Genomic DNA, 15,123 nt, shown 5'->3' with positions numbered 1-15,123 from the left:
GGACTGAGGGTAGCCTTAATGCAGGACTGAGAGTAACCTTAATGAAGGACTGAGAGTAACCTTAATGCAGGACTGAGAGTAACTTTAATGAAGGACTGAGAGTAGCCTTAATGAAGGACTGAGAGTAACCTTAATGAAGGACTGAGAGTAGCCTTAATGAAGGACTGAGAGTAACTTTAATGAAGGACTGAGAGTAGCCTTAATGAATACACCCGCGTGACACAAAAAGGAAGAGAAGGCCGCAGTCTGAAATTAGCGCAAAGCTGAATGGCTGCCGATGGACTCCTCGCAGTAATGAAACCTTTTCTTTCCAGCGTCTTGTCGGCACCGATATCGGCCAGAAAAATGATATCACGTGAACGAGCGCACTGGAATGCAATGATTAAATTCATTTGCATAACGAGAAACCTGCGGGGCTTGTCTCGAGGCTACTTAGACTCGCGTGTCCTAATGAATAATCTCAGATCCGCAATGTGCAAAAAAAATCAATTAATTTTTTATACATTTTTTTTTTTCGGAGCTGACAATTTATGAAAATGATGAGCTTTTCGAGCGGCGCTTGAACGGGAGACACGAAAAAGGCGAACGGATGTAGACGTCCGTTCTGTCTGAGAACGCCAGGGGCACCGTGAATACGGCTAATCGTTTTCAATATCGCTGCCGCCGTTCCCACGGCAGGTTCCCTGGCCATGTTCTCCGGCGTAATGTCTTCAAATTACATGCTACATAAGTGGAACATGCCTGCTCTTGAAACCCTCAATAGAAGCCGAGCGGCGTAGTGCATAATTATCATCTTTCACGTTTGACAGAAACAGCTCATTTTCCCCAGTGCATGCGTATTTTTCTCGTAATTTTGTTTGGCGACCGACGACTCTTGAGAGAGAAATGACCAAGATTCACTGCCACTCTTCAATTAGAATCTGTCGGTGGCTGGGGACTGACTGCGGCTGCTGGAACTCTCTTCCTCACGTTCGGAACTTCCCACAATGCACTGGTAACACAGAGACACAGGCAGTTCCAACGTACAGCAAAGCTTGCAGCACATGCCAACAGGGACTAAAATAATGACTGCGATTTAAACTTTTTTTTTCTTTGTTTCTAGGAAACAGCTTATTTTTCCTCTGGTTAAGAACCTTACTCTCTATTGCCTGTCCTTCTGTGTGATTCTTGGCAGCGCTCAGTTTTAATCTATTTTAGACCTTTTTAGAAAGAGTAGCAAGTGTCGTTTTTCCTCAGGGAAAAAAAGCCTAATGTGGTTATAAAGTGTGTGTGTGTAAGGGGCCCAGTAGAGATCATGTGACCTGAAGGGGCCCAGTAATGTCAGGCGGGACAGGGGGCGTACTTCCGTATCACAGGTCAGGCGGGACAGTTACTCTGCAGTTCCATCACGTGAGAAAGACCGGTCACTGTACATACCTGTATGGAGCATTCGTGCATGGGGCACAGACTTTGCCCATGACAAACCTTCCCTCTACATCCATTACCTCTTCATTATCATGAACCACGTAACGTCACTGCAGGGGCAGCAGGGGACACGGCCATCTACCCCGGCCCCTGTGGCTCCAGACCGCATTTCCAGGCCACCGTGCGCTAGCTACAAGAATACATATCCAAGCTACGCTGCGCTAGGTACAAGAATACATTTCCAAGCTATGCTGCGCTAGGTACAAGGACACATTTCCTGGCTAGCTTGCATTAGCTACAAGAATACATTTCTAGGCTACTCTATGCTAGCTACAAGAATACTTTTCCAAGCTACGCTGCGCTAGCTATAAGGACACATTCCCAGGCTACTCTATGCTAGCTACAATGATACAGTACATTTCTAGGCTACCCTGCGCTAGCTACAAGAATACTTTTCCAAGCTACGCTGCGCTAGCTGTAAGGACACATTCCCAGGCTACTCTATGCTAGCTACAATGATACAGTACATTTCTAGGCTACCCTGCGCTAGCTACAATGCTACATTTCTAGGCTACCCTGCGCTAGCTACAAGGCCTCTCCTAGCACACCAGGCGCCTTCATAAAACATCACAAAATTGTATGGCCGGCAGCTTGTCCCACTCACTGCACATATAGACACTGCATTCAGCAAAATTATTACTTCATGAGCATGCTGTTGAGGATGCCAGGACAAAAAAAAATAAAGAGCGCTATCGAGTAATTTTCCTTTTAGAGTATCACCGCAGGGAGTGTGAATGAGGAATCTATGGCACACACAGTATAGAGCGTTTTTATTAATTTTTTTTTTTTTTTTTTTAATATGGGCATCAGTCTGAAACTGGCTGCTTTGTGTCTCTATTGAAACATCCTGAAACATAACTGCTTCACGATGCTTGTTTCGCCGATTTTTTTTTATTGGCTTTGCGTCTTGTTCTCCTAAATTCTCTGCTATACTCGTTCCTGCTACTGCAGTTGCATGTTCTTCAGGTTGGAACAGAGATAGTGTCCTACTGTTTCTGTTGCATCAGGCTTTCTTTGAGTTTTTTCTTCAAATCTAATCTCAAAATTGGGGAAGTTATAACATAACGGTCATGTTATAATGTTATAATTTTTTGATTAATTTAATTCCATTTAGCTATGTGAGTGGTAAAAACCCTAAGACTTCCCTGCCCCCCCTTTCACCCCCCAACCACCCCCCAAATATTGAGCTAAATGTAAAAAATAAACCATGTAATCCTGTTCTTAAATATTTACATAATTTGACTCTATTTTATAGTGCAAGTGAATACCGTACATGTTATCCAAATTAAACGGCTTGTGAATGTCTAAAATCCACAAAAAACCCCAAAACCTAGCCCTGTTTCATGATATCTCAATAGAGCCCAAAGCAGTTTAGAAAAAAAATGAGACCCATAAAAGTTGTCAAAAAGCTTGGAGGTTTGTGACCTTTAAAGGGGTACCAAGGGTATTATTCTGAAAAATGGCAGACATTACTGTTAATATTTCACTTGTGTACAGTGGCTGGAGCTTAACATTGTTTTAAAGTTCCCTGGAGCAATTCAATCCATTTGTGAAATTGAAACCCGAAAGGAAGGTGTTAGGTTGGCCATACCAAAGCACATTGATGATGGCCTTTATCAGAGGCATATGGCCAAACAAACACCTTCCCTGGGTTTACATTTTTCAGAGATGAACCCTAGATGCCCCTATGAAAAAAAATCAATCCAAGTTTTCACATTCTCATGTGTTTCTGAGAACACACTTGTACTGGCTGAATGTGACCAGGCTTGTTGAATCTTAAATGTAAAATGGAAGCATGTGTTCTGATGAGTGTCGTTTGTGAAAGTGCCCCTTTCTTGTCTGAGCACTGGCCCCTCCCCTCCTCCCCCAAACTCCTCCCCTTTCTGCATCTCCTAATGGGTCCACCCAAGCATATCGGTCCCCTAGTTGTGCGCCCCGGAAATATGTGGTTCCCCCCCCTTCACTGTGTTTAGGTCAGGACACAGACTTCTCCCTTAGTGCCACATTGGTTGGATAGGGTGACACAAGGCCCTCGGTGTCTACTTTCCTGCCACTCCACCCACCGCCCTAGATGAGGAAAACACCACACTTCCCCCCCCCACCCCCACCTCCCTTCCATCCACCTCATGATCACCACGCCCCCCTCCCCCCCCTTCCCCCCCCACCGGCGCTCCCGGTGCCCGTTCTTACCGATCCCACGTTTTTTGTGTCGCACGACTCCACATGCGCATGTCTGTTTGTGCTGTCTTACACCAGAGGGCTAATCGACCTTAGAGGAGGAAAGTACTGATAACACTTAATGCTGTCTCTGGCTGTTTTCTAAAATAGGTGTCAATTCACAACAGGCTTCAAACGTACCAGCTCAGTGCGTCCCGGAGCCCTGAGCGCGGATCCCTCCTCGGCCACCGGGGGGAGCTGTTCTACCCACAGCTCCAGCCCAGCGCGGCCACGCCCGTCCACCTGCCCGGCCCGCTCGTCGACCTGCGCCCGGAGGCGCTCATCCAGTGCCAGCAGATCGTCAAGGTGATCGTCCTGGACAAGGGCGGGCACGGGCGGGTGGAGGCCTTCCTCAGCCACACCCCCACCCACCGGTTCATCCGCTCCGCCCTCTCCACCCCCGTCAGGTCCCCCGAGGGCAGGGACCAGGGCAGCTCCAGCCCCCAGCCCCCCCTGCCTCCGCCCCCGCCGCCGTACAACCACCCCCATCAGTACTGCCCGCCCCAGCCCCCCCACCCGCTGCTCGCCCGGCGGAGGGACTCCAGCGGCTCCCGCAGCCTTGTGTAAATATAAACTGACCTTTGACCCCTAACCTTTGACCTTTTATAGAGAAGAATATCCACATTATAGTATAATATAACAGTACATATGTATATATATATATGCACAGATGAGTTTTAAAAAAAAGACATATATTTAAGAAATAACAAAAAATATATAAACAAATATGGAGCAGCTCTCAGACTTTTCTGGAATATGAAGTATAATATTCTGTTGGTTTACTCATCAATGTTGGTCACAGATTTTTTTTTTTCCTTCAGTTTTTTCCCCTCTTGAAACAGTTCCACGGCTAATTTTTCCTGAATGAGATGGAATTTGGAACGAAAGAAACAATTATGGTCCTCAGCTTTGTATTTGAGGCCCACACACTAATCTCTTACTGGGCGTTTTTGTGTTGGACTGACGAAAACTGTGAGTGCCAAAGCAAATCTGACTTCACAAAATGGACTCCATTGGTGTCTGAGAAAACTGAGTAAAGAATATATCTGTGATTTAGGAACAAGCAGTTCATGAAATACGTGTGTGATTGTCCCACCAAGACTGAAAAGATATTTAGTCATTTAAGAAGTTTAAGCAAAAAAAAAAAATGCAACCAGCACTCAAAAATTTGTTGAAACAATTCACTTGTTCTTGTGTTGTTCATTTATCTTTTTGAAAAGAGGACTGATTCTCTCAACAACCTAAAAATTGGTGTTCTACTCTGAGTGTTTGTCACTGAATTGTCTTGGTGATATAGTTTTGCTTCCTCTGTCAGCAAAAAAAACATTACAGATTTTATAACACTGAGGATGACGTCTGTGTTCGGGAGGGGGTCTGTTGACAGCGAATGAAAACTCACTGCGAGAGTAAAAGTGAATTTAAAGCAAACGCACTACAGTAATGGCCACTGCACTGCAGCTCAGGAATTTCAAACGTGCTCGATGTGAGAACAGAACTGTTGTGTTTTTGGACTGTGTGCAAACTCCGTGTAAATGTCGTGTACTATACTTACAAGATATTTTAAAGCTTTTATTCAGTAAGCCGGACTGAAGGGTAAAATGCTAAAACCCCACAGAGACTCTGTCGAAACATAATGTTTTCACATATTTCTAGGGTTTTGCACTTCATACACTAAAATCTTGACAAAATCACTCACAAGAGTCTGTAACACTCACACAATGATGATGTGTCATTTTTACAGGGGATGGACTGACAGGCTTTAGACCCACCGATGCTTAGATCATTTTTCTGTATGTTGCTGTAGTAGATTTCGCTCAAGCAAGCAACCACACAAAATATATATTTATTTTATTCAATTCAGGACAAATGTTCCTTTTAAGGGAGGCTGAATTATTTTGGGACTCTGTGTACTCAGATATGCTAATTTCACTTCCCTGGTATGACTGGATTTCTTTTGGGAAGGCTGACAACCCGCACCAACCCCCCCCCCCCCCCCCCCCCCCCCCACCCACCCACAAAACTCCCATCCCACTATTCACACATAATTACTGTATGTTTCCTGAGATGGCAGCTAACTCTTCTTCCTTGTGTTTTTGTTTCAGTTTCTAAATATAAGAATATTTGAACCACAATGTGATTCATTCAACTACACTGGTGAACGCTTTCACTAAAAATCTAAGTACACTAATTCAAACTGCGACAGCTTTTATTGACTTTGCACTGATAGTGTCTAGAACCCTGGTGCCCCAAGATTAATAATTAAGCAACTGACCCCTCTGTCAAAGTACACTATATTTGTTGTGGGTCATGTCATTTTTTACCATTAATGTTCAGAAATATAATTCCGTAGTCCAGTCCCATATTATTTTAAATTTATATAAATATTGAGCCATGGTTCTTGTATCGTTTCCTTTTTTCGAATCAAACGCTCAAAATATATGTATATACTATTCTTGTGAAATCATGCAGTGTTTGACAGACATGCCTTTGGCTGTATGTCCTGTACCAAGACCATAGAAGAAGAAATACAAGGCTCACTGCCACAGAAACTATGAGTCAGATTCAAGGTCAAGAAAGTGTTCCATTAGCCACTGGTCCATTTCCGTCTTTAGAGTACCACTATACATTATTGCTTAAAATATTAACTCAATGTATTTTTACACCCCCATATTAAAGCCCTGCAGAGGAAACATCAATATTTTAGTCCCTCTATCTACAAGCCTCTCTATCTCGACAATAGATTATTCAGGGGTGTTTTGGAACGCGCGGCACATAGTATATCTTTATAAGCATTCAGCTCTGCCGAGACGTGCCACGTGATGCCTGTTATCGCTCGCTAGCCGTATGGTTTCTGTCGGTGCGGTTGCGAACCACAGCTAGCTTGCGCGCGCACACGCGTGTGTTGCAAATTATGCGAACACTCGGGAGAATGAGGAGACGGTCCTGTGCTGGATCCGGTACGCAGTTCATACCATATGGAGCCGATAAGACGGCAGTCCCTCTCGAAGATGGGCACGCGTTTAATTCCTCCATCTCTGACCCCCTTTTTTTTCCCTGTGGGGAGATGTTATAGAGTGCCCATAAAAAAACACTTTTCCCTCGCTACTTGCATCGATTGGAGGGAAACTATGGGTTTTGCACATGCTAATTCAGCCTCCGTCAGGATCCGTTCAGCTCTTACTCAAATCTGCGCATGTTTTTATTTGCAAAATCGAGAATTCTGGTGGAGGCACAGGTTTGGCTATCAGCACTTTTAAAACTTGAACAACCTCACCCATCCAACGAGCTATAAAAAAAGAGTTCACTAAGTCTGCCAAGCTTGCCAACCAGTCTGTCTACTTCACTGTTCGCCAAAATGAATATGTTCATTTTTATTACATTGATGTCTGCAGTTTCTATCTCACAATGTTTGATGTTTTTTTTTTTTTTTTGGCTAGCCTAGTTGTAGCACCAACTGCCACTATAACAGCATCTCATGTCATCCATTTAATTATATTTGACTATCATGAATTAGAAACGCTATGTAGGGAGAGAAAAAAATGAACATGGTAGACATCTGTTGTAGTGCAGCTGTGTTTGTGTCGATGCAAATTGTAAATGGAAAAAAATATTTATTTTGTATTGATTCACTGTACATGCCTAAATCCCCCACAGGTCATTGTCATTCTGTATACATGTGAATACTGTGTTCTCCCTCCAGGAAGAGCACAGAGTGTGTGAGACTGTTATTTACCACACCTGCGTGCCCACCTGTCCACAGGTAGCTATCACGTATACGGAAGTGACCGGAACATATAAAGCTCTGACTAAATCGGTTACCTTTTCGGGTGGAGCTGGGGTGCACAATGAGGGCTGACTCATCTGAATTTCAAGTGAACTATTTGTCTATTTTTATTTATTTATCCCATTTAATGTACTTGATGTGACATTGATTACATTTTCTTCTTTGGGTTGACTTATGTATAATAGCTGAAGGTTGTGCTTTTCTATTTTAAAAGGTTAGAAAAGAAGGTTGTTTTTCTGTCAAATATACAAAGGAATCGGTGTTGGTGTGCACAGTTCATTAGTTACTTAATTGGTTGAAATGAAATATACCAGCATACACTCTAGTTCTACTGAAACCAAGCTTTGTGCACCCTAGGTTGTACCATCTGCCCTCAGTTTGAAGGTTAGTTGTTGAATCCCAAAGACCAGAATTGCTCCCTCTGCAAAAAAAAATACAGCATTTTATGCAGAATGTGATGGATTGTGGGTAATGGCCCCCGGGATTGGCTGTCTTCACACAACAGAAATCGGGGCAACCTCTGATTCTAAGAGCCACCCTTTTTAATATATGATATACACTGTGATCTCTGTACCATGTGAAACACGTTTTTAAAGAAACCTATTTTTTGAATATAAAGAAAGAGACTATTCTTCAATGCACTGCTTCAAACACAGACCACTGAGCATCAAGGGGAAGTTTTCAGTATTCATATACAGAATGTTTATTTTTAAAAATCAATCAATAATAGGTAGAGGAATAAATGGTATTTAGTAAATATTTTTGTCATCATTATGATTTTTTTTTTCTTTGCACCCCCCTGACTAACTGATATGCTTGAGTGATTCAGCCATTTGGATTTCAAGCCTGGCGAAATCAACGTAATTACAGAAAGCAATCAATGTGTCGTGCTTATCAGGAGAACCCCATCTTTCACCGCTGGAGGAAGGACAAATTCAGCACTCTCGGGATGCTCAGAACCAGCAAAGCAATTTCCCCGTCTGGCAGCACACTACAGGAAACATTCAGTCCGCCAGCGATAGATCTGGGAGACCGGGAGACAGATCCTCGGCGGGACGGATTGATGGTCACGTTCCATTTTTGTGTGATAGTAAATTAAGTGAGGATGTTCCTTTTTATGTTCAGTACAGCTTCTGGTAGACGCTATTTTTGCTATGCAGAAAAACACAAGATGTCCTGCAGTGTGTGCATCACATTGGCATTCAGCTCTTCATTACGATGGTTTTCCTGCTGTCTTTTGTCCCTTGAAATCTAACGCTATCTACTGAATGCTAATTTTAGGCTGCATTTATCATTGACAATTGATTAAATGGAAGATGATCTAAAGAAGTAATTTTTGTTGTCCTATTTTTTGTCTTTGTGTTTATATACAGATACAGGGATCAAATCCCTTGATAGTTCTTGGAAGAAACTGGTTAACCCAATATTGATCATCTGTGCTAAGCCCATTTCTTTATATGTGTCTTTTTTTCCTTTCGGCATTAATAGAATTTGAAAACTCACTGTTGTACTCTCATCCAAATGGAGTCTCCCGTTCTATCTGTTCATTTAGTCTTTCTTTCATATTTTGGACAGGATTAGCAAAAAGATTTACAGTTATCTTGTGTTACTGGGAGACATTGAGTGCTGCAAAATCACTTTCCGTTGTTAAGGGGGAGTGCTGAATAAGCACTATCTCGCTAGGTTTGAAATGATAGGTTTTACAGTATACTCATTTGGATACAGAAAGGGTGCAATGAGTCATATAATCTTGTGTGACTTGTTTCCGTTAATAACACTTAACTTAGATCCTGAAAATATTGACTGTACATTACCCATGACTCTTTGCACCTGCATGCTATCCTGGAGAAGGGGCTTATGCCCTAGATACCAAGAATGCATAAACAGAACAGAATTTGACATCTTGTTTCTATAGAAAATCTTTGCTTCAGCCCTTCAATTTTCCATAAGCCCCCTAAACCCCCTTTATATAAAATGTGGCACTTCGGATTTGTGTGTTTTCTTTTTTTTTGGCCCACCAGATCTGAGTAGATATACAACACGGTCACCCTGAAATTGGGCTGATTCCCAAAAGTCGCTCACATTCGCTGTACACAACAACTCTCTCCCCCCCCCCCTTCCGTTCTGAAATCCGTTTGTCTTGTGCTGGCTATGTTTCACATTGTCTGAAAGAAAGTATGCTTACTGCCTAAGTGAGAAATTGGAATAAACAAACAAAAAAAAAAAACTTTTTTTTTTTTTTTTTTAAATTTTTGGGTCCCAAGTGTGGTTTGCTTGCACTGATGTGATTTTATTTTTATTTTTTATTTATTTTTTTGCTGTGAGTGATGACTCAGAGCACATACAAGCTGCCACACTGTCAGAACTGTTCAGCGCAGGGAAGTTGACAGGGCGATCATTCTGAGTGTGCTCGCCACGTGTCAAAGAAGGCCAAGTTTTTGAGCTTGAAGGCGAGGATGAGGGGCGCCATTTCGGGTGACGGGATCTGCAGGAAACGGAGTCTCATATTTAGGAGCGATATTCGCAGGGCACGGCGGACAAATGGACAAAAGTAGGATTCAGACGACAGAAAGTTGTCTGTAGCTCTACACCAGGAGGGTGGGATTCAGTGGCAGGAACTAGCAATGGTCAGGGATTTTAGTAAAATGGAGAAATACCCCCAGAAGCAGGATGCCATTATAAATACAGGCTAAGGCTATAGAGGACGGTGTGTCCATTCGGTTCCTACATCTGCCTATGGTGTTGCTAAAGTAGAAGCTCAATATTTTACATAAAGTATGAACTGCTCATGTTTTCGCAACACTTTTTGTGCCACCTACCTCTAAACTTTATTTGGCACAGATAACAAAACGAGATTGGTCCACCTGAATGTTTATGGGGTTTTTTTTTTGTCTTATTGCTGCAATCTATATTGTTTGTATTTACTGTTTGATTTCTTTGTGCTCTTCTCAAAGCAACTTACATAATCTAGTTCCCATACTGACATTTTCCAAATGGCTTGTGGGGAACAGTTAATGAAATACCTTGCTCCAGGTTACAACAGCAGTGTCCTCACCTGAGTTCTGAGCCTGTAACCTTTAAAGGTCCCCAGTTGTTCTGTTTTTCTGCAATTAGCGGGCCTAGAACCAGAGGGTCTACCAGACATGTAAGCGTATCCAGTGAGTTTCTCCCCATTTGAGCTGAACAGGCAGTTTTTTTGGTGGCTATTTAACTTTTTTTCGTTTCTCGCACACTCTGCCGTGATTGATTACCTGACCGGGAGTGACAGGAGCGCCCCCCCCCCCATCTCCTGCCCACGCAGTGCCTGCTCTGAGAGTGAACATGGCCTCCATAAATTATCTGGGAGTGATTAAACTATACATTTTTAAGCCCAGAGTCAACGGCAGCCTCGCTGCAAAGCCAGCGTTGTACTGCGATTCGTTTAGGAACTATGGTGGAACACCCAGCTTGTTGGGGGGCTTACTCTTGCTTGGATGAGCCCCTCAAATATAAATTGCAATCAACCACTTAACCCTTTCCTTTGGTGAAGGCCGTGTAATTTCAGGTTAGCTATTCGGAAGCTCGTAATAGTACACTTAACATGACTACCAACAACACTCAACAGTTTGTTCGCTTACTGCTTGTACGTAGCTTGCTAACGTGCTAATGTGGTGATGCAGGGGTCAAGGTTAAGGTGTGTGTGGGAGTGTTTATGCAAATAGTAGACTGAAGATGATTGGCTACTTCGTCTTTAAAATGCATAAATTCACATAAACGATTCATGCAGCAGATGGAATCTGAGACCAGTGTGTGGCCGATGTCACCATGTACAGCACCATTGTTACTGTCCAAGTCTAGACTGACCGCATCATGGCATCGGTTACTTAACATTGTGGAAATCCAGGTGATATTTGTTTGGCGAAACCAGTTCTGGGTCTTATCATAGATACTTTGTAAAAAAAAAAAAAACCTGTGTAAATGCAGTGTAATGCCCCTTCACACAGAGAGATGGGAGGGGGTAAATAAATTCAAATGCTTGTCTCACCAATCACAGGGCCGGCAGCAGGGCCATATGTATTCCCTTGACACCCCCCATGTGTCCTGCCTCAGGACAGAAGTCACGGGACGAGCACAGACCCAGGAGACCAGAGACGAAAAAACTCCACCCAATTAGCAGGACCGCTGGTGAGTACGGCTACGGCGGGTGAAGGCAGCCGGCTTAATTACCAGTCAGAGACTGATGCAAAGTCTGTAATGAAAGCCTATTAGCTAAAACGTGCTCGTTTGCTTTATTTACTTGAACCTAATGACAAACTGCAAGGATGAATAGTCCCTAGGTAAAAAAAACCAAAAAAAAAAACAACTGAAGAATTAAGGCTGTACACTTCTGTTTGGTATTCAGGGGGCTGACAAAATCATGGGTTATGGACGCCCGAGCATCCATCGCGCCAGAGGTACAATTTCCCACCACGAGCGCGTTCTGTCAAAAGGAGAACCGTGCAGCGCTTTCCTAAATTTCAAAATCATTTCAAAAAATATAAACAGGAAAACTTTCCTGCTGCTTTCCTAATATTCATCATTCAGCGCTTTTGAAATGTAGGCCATGCTGGCATTAGTGGACCGTAATGTGTGCCCCGTGATGTTTCCAAGCCTTTCAAATAAGAAAAAGAGTGATGGAGAGTGCGCTTGAGAATTCTTGCCCCTAAGTATGTGAGATTGTTGATGTGGGGAAGGATTTGTTGGTGGGAGGTTGGGGGTTGGGGGTTGGGGGTGGGGGGGTAGTCTCTTTCCCTCGAGGTGTCCCGCCCAAAAAATGATGTGAAGAACACGAAGCAGAGAGGCATGTGGGGGGGGGGGAGTGATGTAAGCAGATAAGGTAAGAGAAAAAGGGATTAAGAATCAAGCCAGCGTTGTCTTGGTTTCGAGCACACGGTGGGATAGCCAGTAAAACCGCAGTTTACCTCCGAGAAATCTGAGAAGCCATATTTGGCTCAAAAAGCTCTCCAGGGCAACGTGAGGCATTTAATTACCATCCGTCTGCTAATGAGGAATTAACCTTATTCGACCCGGGAATAGTCAGGAGAAGGCTTGTGAGTGATGTATTTGTGCGGCCGTTTTTGCATCTTTTTAAGAATGTGGTTTCAGCTTGGCAGGAAAATTAGTTAGGGAAATATTTCACTGCTGATGTCCATTGGGGCTAACACCCTAAGGATATTAGTTTTTCGCTCTGCCCAAATCACACGAAAAGCATGTCGTTATTACCGGAAAATGAAATTGGAAATGCTATATTTTAAGTGTTCATGTGAATGTGTGTGTATGTGTGTGTGTGTGTGTTGATAACTACATTCCATCTAATTATCAAGGCCTGTGACTCACTGAATGGTTGGACAACAGGTAATGATCAGGTAGCAAACTGAAACAAACCAAAACAATTGTTTGATTTGATGTGCTACCTGTGTTACCTGACATCACAACTGAGTACAGAAGGGTTTGAAATCAGCCGTGCACAGAGGTGGAAAATCCAGGTTCAGAAAGTTAAAGTCCTCCCTTGTTGTTCCAATCACCCGGATTTGCTAATTAGCACAATTCCTCAGCCAGGTGGTCAAACTAATTAGTGAAATCAGCTGGCTGAGTTAATGGGTGGAAGAAACACATGGCAGGACTTTCACTTTCTGACCCCTAGGACTTTCAAACTCTTACACCCTGTGCACCTCCATTGTCCCCTATAGCTGGGCTCACTGCGGGGACTTGTGACTTTTTTTTCCTAAGAAAAATCAGGGAAGCACGGGCAGTGACTGTAATAACGCAGGCGTTCGCCTGAGGCCAGCAGCGTTCAGCAGTTCTCCAGGACTGGCACGGCATTATCAGCAGCACGGGGAAAGGAAAGACGGAAAGCTTCCAAATGTGTTTCTTAATTAAAGCGCGGCACAGGAAAATATTTCAGCTCTGTCAAGTTCTGGTCTGGAACACCAAGTGAAGAAGAACTAGCCCCTCAGGCCTTCGTGGTCAGTCATGCGTTAGGGCAGCGGTGTCCAATCTTATCCAAAAAAAGCTGGCGTGAGTGCAGCCTTTTGTTACAGCCCGGCACTAGCACACCTAATTCTACTTATCAGGGTCTTCACTTGAAGACCACGATTAGTTCATTAGTTGAATCAGGAGTTATAGTGCTGGGTTAAAACAAAATCCAGCACCCACACTGGCCCTTTTCAGATAAGCCTGGACACCCGTGTGTTTGAGGCTTCAAGTGGGTGTGATGTCCACTAAATGGTAAATGGACTGCATTTATATAGCGCTTTTATCCAAAGCGCTTTACAATTGATGCCTCTCATTCGTCAGAGCAGTTAGGGGTTAGGGGTTAGGCGTCTTGCTCAAGGACACTTCGACATGCCCAGGGCGGGGTTTGAACCGGCAGCCCTCCGACTGCCAGACAATTGGTCTTACCTCCTGAGCTATGTCGCTCCACTAATATTGAATTTCGGCTATATTCTGTACCATCTTTCTCATGGTGGTGCGGAACGTACCAGCAACCTCCCCTGTACCTCTGCGATAGTCTCCAATGTACATGCTGAAATACACAGAGAGCCTGAAAGCTTGCGGTACCACTACGTTCCCTTCGGACCACTGTCATTTATGATAGAGGTCATTTGGTAAGGACAGCTGCGCCCTTATATCGTAAGACATTATTTCAGGGGTAAACACGCAGCTGTTGTGGTTCAGAAACATTTGCGTGCCGGAAAGCCTTGGTCCAACCCATCGTTCGAGTAATTTAAGCAAATGCACATTCCTTTCTGACAACCGTGATTTAAACAGTAGCTGTCGTGCAGGATATATTTTAGCGTCACTGGTTAGCTTTTGTTTCAAGCTGTGAAAATGTGCTGTACTACCAGTCAAATGTTTTAGTAGTCTAAAAAAAAACCCACCTTGCCAGCCATTAAGCATAGGGGTGGATTTATTATGCTGTGTGGTTCTGTGGCAGCCAGTGGCACAGAAAACAGTGTGTGGGTGGAAGGAAGATCGTGTGGGCGGATTCAGCTAAATATCAATAAATCCCAAAAAAATCCCTAATGTGCCAGAGACGTTGGAGAAATTGAAGCTTGAAGGGGTTGGATATTTCGGGGTGACCGAAATTGTGTGTACCCCAGTATTTTATGGTGGATGTATGAGTGTGACGTGCCTACTGGACCTTGGATCAGAGTAGTGCCCCCTGAATCACACAACAACAACAGATTAAGCAACACGTGACATCGCTGGTGGGATCATGTTGATCTGTCTGGAATTTTATTTTAAAATTGTTATGTGCTCACGGTTTGTGACATGATGTAAATGGCCTAGTCTTGTTGAGTAGCCTGCGAGTTATCCTGGTCAATTTCACTGAGTGTTGTTTACCAGTGGCCTCTGGACTCAGTTAAGACATGAGCATCTACAGAAGATGGTTGATTGAAGTTCCTATCACAGAATCAGTGACTTTCCAGAGGTGTTATAAATGCATGCAAATTAATGCCAGTATCAAAGTGATTTTCTTTTCCTCAATTAAAATTTTGATCGCTACTGGGGTTATTTTTGTACGAGAGAAGAAAAGATACTTTCATGATCAAGAAATGCTATATTGTTTGTAATAATTGTTTTTTTTTCCAAAGAGGAAGATAACCTTTCAAAATAAATCATCCTTTTATGTGCAA

General features: G+C 43.3%; 1 protein-coding gene across 3 annotated transcripts in view; it reads left to right on the top strand.

The window, feature by feature from the left end:
* Positions 1 to 4,873, top strand: part of LOC118231588 (IQ motif and SEC7 domain-containing protein 3-like) — a 109,373-nt gene extending 104,500 nt beyond the window's left edge. For 2 of the 3 annotated variants that reach the window (XM_035425545.1, XM_035425548.1), the window contains one exon: positions 3,793 to 4,873. In XM_035425545.1, the coding sequence (XP_035281436.1) occupies positions 3,793 to 4,248 (456 nt within the window). In that variant the 3' untranslated portion in view covers positions 4,249 to 4,873. The remainder of the gene's footprint in view (positions 1 to 3,792) is intronic. The other variant, XM_035425546.1, reaches the window with a different exon arrangement.
* The last annotated feature ends 10,250 nt before the right edge of the window (positions 4,874 to 15,123 follow it).

The sequence above is a fragment of the Anguilla anguilla genome, chromosome 7 (assembly GCF_013347855.1).
Source record: "Anguilla anguilla isolate fAngAng1 chromosome 7, fAngAng1.pri, whole genome shotgun sequence".
Classification (NCBI taxonomy): Eukaryota; Metazoa; Chordata; class Actinopteri; order Anguilliformes; family Anguillidae; genus Anguilla; species Anguilla anguilla.
Note: the sequence above shows the minus strand (reverse complement) of the source record. Positions and strands in the feature narration are given on the sequence as shown.